Source organism: Xenopus laevis, chromosome 3L (assembly GCF_017654675.1).
Source record: "Xenopus laevis strain J_2021 chromosome 3L, Xenopus_laevis_v10.1, whole genome shotgun sequence".
NCBI lineage: Eukaryota > Metazoa > Chordata > Amphibia > Anura > Pipidae > Xenopus > Xenopus laevis.
The window spans coordinates 30,819,824-30,829,693 of NC_054375.1; the positions used below are offsets into that span (position 1 = coordinate 30,819,824).

The 9,870-nt window shown below is 39.6% G+C and overlaps 1 protein-coding gene across 2 annotated transcripts in view; it reads right to left on the reverse strand.

Annotated features, from left to right (window-relative positions):
- The window catches only part of LOC101027269 (gamma-aminobutyric acid A receptor subunit gamma-2), a 67,829-nt gene that overhangs the window by 57,670 nt on the left and 289 nt on the right, over window positions 1–9,870 (reverse strand). For both annotated transcript variants that reach the window (XM_041584843.1, NM_001280622.1), the window contains 1 exon segment: window positions 9,651–9,870. This exon segment is cut by the window's right edge. In XM_041584843.1, the coding sequence (XP_041440777.1) occupies window positions 9,651–9,838 (188 nt within the window). In that variant the 5' untranslated portion in view covers window positions 9,839–9,870.

Sequence of the window (9,870 nt, forward strand, 5' to 3'; positions counted from 1 at the left end):
TCCAATATACATTGTGTTACATTAATTATTGATGGAAAAATAGTCAATTTCTTATTTTTTGTCCCTAAAGATGAATTCCTGTAAGTAAAACACTTAATACCGGACATTTGTCGACACAAAGGCCAATCAGGGCAGGTGCTTGATTCAGAGGCATATTTTGGCATAGTTCCTGCAATAAGGAAAAAAAGCTGATGCGACAGACTTCTACTTTAGTATTCTTCAGAAACGTAAGAGGTTTAAAGATAAATAAATCTGTTGGAAACAGAGAATCATTTGCATTTGCAATCAAAGCTGCTAAATAATTACATTCTTTCCTAAGACAATAATCTTCTCTGCATGGAATTGACCATGAAAGTGCTCATACTAAGAAAAAAAGGATCTTGTGTTTGTAACGCTACTCTTTCCAAGCTCTGTTTAACCTACTTAAATAAACACTGAACATGTTAACCAAAGCTTCATACATAAACATATACATTAGAACTTGTATTCCATACATCAACCATTAAAAAGGGCATAAGGATTTGGCTTTAGGCAGCACTTTAGAGCTATCAAAGCAGTAGAAACTCAGGATCTTTTTTTGAAAGGTCGGTTTTGGAAGCTATACTTAAAAGGGTTGTTTGCATTACATTTTAGTATGATGTAGAGAGTGATATTCTAAGACAATCTGCAATTGGTTTTTATTTTTTATTTGTGGTTTTTGAGTTATTTTGGTTTTTATTCAGCAGCTCTGTTGTTTGCATTTTCAGCAATCTGGTTGCTACAGTCTAAATTACCCTAGCAACCATGCATTGATAAGAGACTGGAATATGAATATTGAGAGGGCCTGAATAGAAAGATTAATAAGTAAGAGCAATAAGATTAATAAGTAGCAATAACAATAAATGTGTCAGAATAAAATAAAAACTATAAAAAATAAATAATGAAGAACAATTGAAAAGTTGCTTAGAATTGGTCATTCTATAACGTACTAAAAGTTAACTTGAAGGTGAATCATCTCTAAAACAGATAAAGAAAGTTTGCGTTATCCAACTGGGCTTAACAGATGTTTTACAACTTGACCATATATGAGAAATCTCGTCCCATCCCTATTGGGACAGGGGGTCCTGCAACCTAGGACTATAAAATGTTTGGCTGACTGTGGTTGGAGGGATTGGATTCCTTGTCCCTGTGAGTAGCTGAGGCATTACTTGAGATGGAGCTGAGCTTCAGGAAGGCAGATGTTTGGTAAATTTCATTTGTGTGTTATTATTGCACTCTCAGACAGATTTAATTTGGTAAGGAGAAAACTTATCCCTAAATTCAATTCCAGTAGACGTTTTTCCAATTCCAGTAGACGTTTTTCCAATAGACTTCTATTGATGTCTTCACAAGAATAGCCACAAGATAAAGTTTTTTCTCATGGAATTAAATTTGGACATTTATGTTTTGGTTTTCTCAGCCTTTTCATATAAGTGGTTTTTGAAACTATGGTTGAACTGTTTTCGCACAAACGCCTTGTAATTTATTAAAAGATGCAAAGATAAAATGTACGAAAAAAAGAAATGCTGAACGATGTGCTAAAAATTTTAAAAACCTCAAAAACCTCTAAAAATTAGAGTTTTTCTGTAGAATTACTCGCAAAAATCCCAAAACTTCTAAAAGTCTGAATTAGTGATGGATGAATTCACGAAACTGCCGCAGAAATTCACTTGTGACAATTAACGCCCATGACAATTTATGCGCGCCCATTGAGGTTCATGCAATTGAACAAAATAGGCGCGCAATTTGACGCCAGCGCGAAATCTCATATCTGGTCGAGGTTTTCAAAGGGAAAACTAATTTTTCGTGGAAAAAAAACCTTGAATTTTTAGTGATATTTTATAGCTGCTAAAAATCCGAATCCGATCTGCCATTGACTTCTATGTGACCTCAAAACCTTTTGAGGTCACATAGAAGTCAATGGCAGATGCCCTGAAGTTGCTTTTTGACATTGTGATCTGCACTGGATAATCCAATAAAGTCGAGTTTTTGCAGCAGAAATTCGATAAAGTCGAGTTTTAGGAGTGTCAATCGTACAATACAAACTGACCCTTGATTTTGTTATGAAGTTTTGTCTAGTTTGTGGAAGGGAGTTTGGTCTACTTTGTTTCATAAAAAACTGAGATTAATTTGAGTTTTAGTAAATAACCCCCTATAAATCTAACATTTTTCGAGTTTTAGAGAAATGTTTTTAAACATTTTTTTGAGACAAAAATCAATTTGTGAAAAAAAGAAGAAATTTGAATGCAATTAAATCGACCCCTTAGATTTTGCACTGTCAGTACTATTTGTGTATATATATCTGGTGAGTAAATTTGTGTGGGGGGGGGAGTAGCCTAAAATTGCCATCCCTCATGGTAGAAGACTCCTACATTTGATGTTTTATTTCATGACCAGCTGGCTGTATTTTTGCTGTTATGGTTATTTTTATATATATCATTTATTATATATTTAATAAAGCAGTAGCCAAATTTCCTCCAGCAAGTGTTTGATGTCTAATAGCTAGCCATGGGTGGAGCAAATGGATCTCAGTCTACATGGGATAGAGGTGTGTTCTATGTAACTTGTAGGTTTACAGATACTGTATACAGATACAGATACCAGTTCACAGTGTGGCTTATTTACCAACAATGGACAAATTTGCCCAAGGGCAGTAACCCATAGCAATTACCGTTTTTCAACCAGCTTCAGGAAAACAATAAAAAAAACAAAACAAAAAATTGTTACCATGATCTGCTGTGCAGGTTCAAATTAGCCCGATGTCATAAAAAATCACCTCATATGAACACACTGCACAGGGCTATCTGGTAAATTGTCTCTTGTGGCAAGCAATAATTAATATTATTTCTCTAGTATTGTAATTTAAAGCCTGTTGGCCATCCTGATCCAAGTTAACGCTGCCATGTTTTCTCCTACAATGATAACCTGTATTTAATGTGTACACGTCGCTAGTTAAAAGAAGACAACTCTTAGACTTTACCGCAAAAAAAGTTTCCATAGCTCTGCAACAGAGTGACAAACGTTACAAAAGAGAGTGATTCATTTGCACTATGCCAACATTCATTTTATTGGGCAGAAAAAGCAATAACAAGACAGGAACAATAGAGGCCAACTGGTTCTACCATTACAGTGATAAATGAATGCCTGCAAGATTTAGACAGGGACTTCTGAAATAATGTGCTTTAGACACGCAGCTCTAAATTGTTTCTAGTATAGGATCTGTTATCCAGAAACTCAGAAAGCTCAGAATTACGGGATTGAATGATTCAAATTTTTAATAATGATGTCCTTTTTCGCTGAATGAGGCATGAGATCCGTTATCTGGAAACCCGTTATCCAGAAAGTTACGGAATGTACGTCTCCCATGGACTCTTTTTTTTTTCTCTCCAAATAATCCACATTTAAAAAATGATTTCATTTTTCTCTATAGTAATAAAACAGTACCTTGTACCTGATCCCAACTAAGATATAATTAAATCTTTATTGGAGGCAAAACCAGCCTATAGGGTTTATTTAATGCCTAAATGATTTTCTAGTATCCAAATTATGGAAAGATCCATTATCTGGAAAACCCCAGGCCCTGAGCATTCTGGATATCAGGTACCACAACTGTAATAATAAAACAGTACCTTGTACTTGATCCCAACTAAGATATACAGTACATGAGCCTTATGCAAAGCAAAACAAACCTATTGGGGTTAATTGATGTTTAAATGATTTTTTAGCAGACTTAAGGTATGGAGATTCAAGTTAGGGAAAGACCCCTTATCCGGAAAACCACTGATCCTGAGAATTCTGGATAGCAGGTCCCATACCTGTACACACATGAAAGAGAACAAGGAGTAGTAACCACAACACTTCCACCTTCCAAATTATTACTCAGTTACTAAGGTTTTCAGTGGGTAAGGAACACAAGCATTTTATGTTCTCAAAGCAGAAGCGGCTACAACATATTTGAATGATTATCAGAAAGCCAAAAAAGCATCAAAGAAGACAATTTGGCTTGCCAAAATGGTAAATGAAATAACGCCAAGATGATAAAAAGAAAGAGCTGTTTTTTTTTTCTAGCCAATAAGAGATAAATAAAGTGGGGCGATGGCAGTAGTTTTGCCCAATCTATTTGTAAAGGCTTTACATTAATTGAGTTAAAAGATAATGAACCAATCAGCAGGATCAGATGGCATGTCCCCCTGGGTAGTTTGGGGTCTAGGTTAGATTACATGGGATTATTATAGTATAGAATGTAATTGTGTTGCTATTTGTAGCATTGATTAAAGGTCCTGTTACTCGCTGTGGGTCACTTCCCCCTGACATGAATGGAAGAGCCCCAGCCTGTACTACACTACTACCAGTGCAGGGAAACTAAAGGCATTTCTTATTGATGTCATTTGCAAATGACTCACAGCATATAGTAAGTATTTTGATGTCTGCTACAAGTAGCAATAAAGAGCATCTCATGGCACTTCCTATTGAGGTTAATGGGATAAAAACTACCTTATGTGCTTTTGCTCTTAGTTCCGCCTCTGCTGCAAACAAGAACCACTTATGATCTGTTAAATGGATCCTTATAAACAGTGCTCAATGTCCCATGCCTCATTACAATGTGTGTATTATAAAATCAACCCACCGCTTGCTATAATATACAAGGATTTAAGATGTAGGGGTGCACTGAATCCAGGATTCTGTTTTGGATTCAGCCTGGCTGAATCCAAATGCCTGTCCGAATCCGAATCCAAAAAATCATGCGACTCTTCATCACACAAACATGGGAATCAAAAAAAATTTTAACCACACAGTGTGCACGTGATGCTCTCTCCCCCTCGTTTTCCTAATTCACATTTGCAAATTAGGGTTTGCATTCGGTTCAGTGTTGTGACTCCTATAATATTGGATTTGGCGCATCCCCATCAAGAAGTCAACATAAACTGGATGAAATGACTCTACCTGAGTCTGTCTTGAAATAGAACTCCCCAGTGACTTCTGATATGATTATATTTATATTAATCAATTCATCTATCTGTACCGCTATATTCCTCTCTGTATCATGCACACTCATGAAAGTTTTATTTAACACATGGGCCCAAAGCAGCTTTTTGGTGGTTCCCTAAAACCTTAAAGAAGATGTTGAGAAAGGTTCTAGGGAACTACTAAAAACATGTGGCTTGCTGATATTTGTTAAATAGAAGATATAGAAGATGCTTATGAGCGTGGCTGATACAGATATATATTTTTTTTTTTTTAGTTTATTCTATCAAGTAGATGCTCCACTTCCCTGCCTCTGGATACTTCTGGTCATTATAAAGAAAGAGAAAAACACCGGGTGGTATATTTGTGCTCTTCACTGTGTGATATAGTATAAATCCAGAGCACAACACTGGCAAGCAGGGCCGGAACTAGGGGTTGGCAGAGTAGGCGCCCGCCTAGGGCACAATGATGTGGAGGGCGCACTTTTAAGGGGATTTTTTTCCTTTTTTTTTTTTTTAAACCCTGGTTTGCTTGGCCCTTAATAGTTTTTCAATTTTATAAAGCCTCTATTCCAACCCCCTCTTACCTGTGATTCATACTGTGGGCAGAAGCACTCCCCACCTCCCTCTTGGTGGCTGCTGCTGGTACATATTTGTGGGAAATATCTTGGTTGCTGCTTGCACAGGTAAACAGATGATATGGGGCAATATGGTGGATTCTTGGCTGCTGCTGGCACAAGTACATATTTGGGGGCAATATTTTTTGGCTGCTGCTGGCACAGGTACATATTGGGGGCATTATGAGGGATCGGCTGCTGCTGGCTCAGGTATATGAGGCAATATGGTGGCTGCTGGCAAAGGTACACAGATGTTTGGGGCAATATGATGGATTGTTTGGCTCCTGCTGGAACAGGTACAAATATGGGGCAATATGATGGATTTTTTTGCCTGCCACTGACATAGGTACAGATTAGAGGTAACAATATGATGGATGTTTTGTGTTATGCTGGTACAGGTACAGATTAGGGGCAATCTGAGGGATTGCCTGCCGTTGGCATAGGTACAATTGGGGACAATATGATAGGTTCTGGCATAGGTACATGGGGCAACATGATGGCTGCTGGCACAGATACAAGGGACAATTTGAATGGCAAGGTGGGAAATGAGAATGCAGGACTGGGTGGGGGGCACTAATAGAAGTCCTTGCCTAGGGTGCCAAAATAACTTGGCCCAGCCCTGCTGGCAAGTACCAGGCAGTCCTGTCCATACCAAGTGCAATTCAGAAGCACTGGGATTTGTGGGGACCCACTGCAGGCCTTTACAATGCAGAGGGGTGCAAAGCTGCTAACCTTTGTAAATGAGCCCTACCATGTTGTCAACTGTTGCCATAGCTGTTGCTCAGATTATCAGCATTCATTAAATGAATCTACAATTGTTCCTGGCACTTGCTGTTCTGATGCATTGTGCATAAGAATCAAGTGACACAGGGAACACTGCAGCTAATACCACCTTGAAAGGGGCAATAGCTCAAGGGTTGCCACAGCTATTTGTGTCAATAGACATTAGACACAGTATACTTGCATAAAATAAAGAGTCTGTAGTAGACATCATTTGACTCAGGGCAGCAGACGAAAGATTTTAAGAGCATTTGGTCCAGTGCACTTCAAAGCAAAAATGTTACTGCATCACATGCAATTGTGATAGATGCATTGCCACCTTGACGTGATAGCAGGGGTTATTTTTTTCCCCGTCGAAAGGATCACCACACCAGAGGCCAACCCTTTAGACAAGAGGAAAATAATTTTAATTTAAAGAAGAGTAGGGGGTTCTTTACAGTGAGGACAGTGAAGTTGTGGAATGCCCTGCCAGGTGTTGTTGTGATGGCTGATTTTGTTAAAGGACGTGTACCACCCCCCCACACACACACACACACACACACACACACATTTAATTAGTGAACACTCTCTTTGAAATCTTTACATAACTGCCACTCTTTCAACCAGCTGCAGGGAAACAACGAAAGTAAAAATGTGATCTGTTACCATGATCTGCTGTTCAAGTTCCAATTTGCCCAGTGTCATAAAAATCACCCCATATGAACACACTGCATAGGGCTATCTGGCCAATTGTCTCTTGTGGCAATCCCCTTAATCACTTAGAAATCCTTTTTACCCTCTAACCCACTCTGCCCCCTCCCTCGTGTATTTGGTTGTTGGCTCATGAGCATGCTCAGTTCTTCTCAGCTCAGATTACTAAATACACCCTCCAGTCTAACAGCCAATGAAGAGATAGCATTGCTGGTTCCCATAGAAACTCTAGCTGTCTGATCCTATTTTTTTTCTCCTAATCACCTCTCCTGAGGTCAGCTTAACCATTACAGTGCTCAACCCCAGCAGAACCTTTTATTAAGGCATGTTTTTCCTGTGTAAACCTGCATTCTGCATTGCATGAACTTATGATGTGTCAGAGGGAAAATGGCCGCCGGGTGAAGGCTGCTATTTGTTTTATTAAAATGTGATGTGCTGGCAAATGGAGGGGGTATATGCAATACAAATGATGTGACTTGGCTGGGGAAGATATGCCCAATTTATATTCAGTACATGGTAGGAAAATGTAGGTTGTCCTTTAATGCTTTTAAGAGTGGCTTGGATGTTTTCCTGAACAACCATAATATCCAAGGTTATAGTGATACTAAAACCTATAATTAGTATACATATTGGTACATATAGTTTATATACAGTATGTGAGTGTATAGATAGGTAATATGAATGAGTGTGTATATACAGCATGTACTAGAGTAAAATATAATTTTCATGAATACCGTAGGTAGATTTGAGACAGATATTGGAATGGCAACTGTTTCACATCTTTTGAAAAGGATTACGGTGTGGACAAAAAAAAGTAGCAGATTCTTAGTCCTAGTACCTACATTGCAGATACAATATACACAGTGTCACACAGGGATGCCAGAGGCCCACAAGAACACCTTAGGCCCACATTACACATTATTTTCCCTTTCCTCTTTATTTACCCTCCTAAGGGTAGAACTACAGTGCCGATTTCAATGCGTTTTCGGTGGATCTGAAGTGCTGCGCCAAAACGCTAGCGTCAAGCCGGATGTGACGGAAAATAAGGTAAGTAATAGCAATGTCGGATGGTGTCGCAGCGTTCATACGACACGACTGTCGGATGCAGATGCTACATGCTGTGTCTGCATCCGACAGTCGTGTCGGATGAACGCTGCGACAAGATCCAACATTTATAATTCTCACCTCATTTTCAGTCGCATCCGACTTGATGCCTGCGTTATTCCCTTATATTGCTATTTTGTTTCATAAAGAAGGAGGACTGGTCAATATGTATGTATACATGCCAAATGAATGTGTAAGCAGCAGGGCTGAATGATAGTGTTTTCTGGTGGGCCAGTCCAACACCAGCCATACTATTCATTGTATGGACATAAGTGACCAACTTGAGTGACATTTTTTGCCTAGTTTTGCTGTGAAAATGATGCCCACAGACTCCAATGGGTGAATTTATTGCACCGCCTTGTGCTTCAAAATAAAATTTGTTGCCCATAGACAAAGCGAAACGGATCACTAGCTATATGGGGCCCAGCAAAATTGTGGTATAAACCGATGTCCTGATACTTTCCCTCTGAACAAATGTTATGGGCCGGTAATGTATTCTTTCATCTCCCTTTCAATTTGCTGCATCGTTAGCACCGGATCTGTGTGTGTGAGTGTCTGAGAGATGATGATGATATGTATAGCCATTCCACAGTCACATAAATGACACGGCAGCACAGGCTCTTCAGCTGTATTATATTGCCTAATGGCCAGTGATTTAATGTTGATATCTCTGACTCCACTATCCACCTTGGTCTTCTCATCACCCTACCCCCAACCAGTACCACAGGCAGCATGATTCATCTGAGTGGGGGGGGGGAGGATGCAAATAAAACCATACCCACATGAATAGTGAGGCCACCACCACTACTGGAAATGGAAGGCTCATTTCTATAATAAACCTTTCCATCATGGCAGCAATGGATGTCCAGCAACTATATCGATACTAAGCCCCTTATGAGTCGCTATATTAATAACACACGATGCTGACATCAGCGACTTCTGCTTATGAACGCCATGCCAGCTTCTCTTTAAACGCTCTCTCCCTCAGGAAAGCTGCTTCAGCACAATCCCCAGCAGTTTAGCCTCAAACACAAGGTGTCTAATAAACAGAAGGGGTAGAAAAAACAAAAAAAAAAAACAAAAACAGACAAGCGGCCCCTTCTTTTACAGAATTAAGCGGTTCCAATTAGAAAAGCAGCGATTAAAAGCGACTCCAGCTGTAAAGCGCTTGGGGAAGCGGCCGCTGTCAGTGGTGCTGAAGCCGCTTCATTCAGTCCCCAACACTGTATAATGAAACAACTACACGACTAAAGACGAATGTCCCAGGCGTTATATAATATATCATCATGCCTACAGCTTTACTCTTATCCTCCCAGTCTCTGCTAAACGTCCATAAAAGATGCAGATAACCAGCAGGAAATTCACAGCAATGGAGCTCACATTATATATATATATATATATATATAGTCTATAGCAGCAGCAGTTAATCGCTATTAGCGCTCCTAATGCCTCATTATATAAGTAGCGCAGATCTTACCATTGGACGACAGAAAGGATCAGCAGTAGCCGCACGATCATTTTACGATGGCAAAAGGCTGCGGCTGATAAAGCATCGTTGGGCTTCTTTGGTGATCGCATCTCTCGTCGCGTTTCGACCCCTCCGCCGCTGTCTTTGTGGCGAATGGAATAGTCCAGTCGTTGCCCCCCCCCCTCTAGCAGGTACATAGACTGCAATGAGACATTCCGCCGGGCTGATG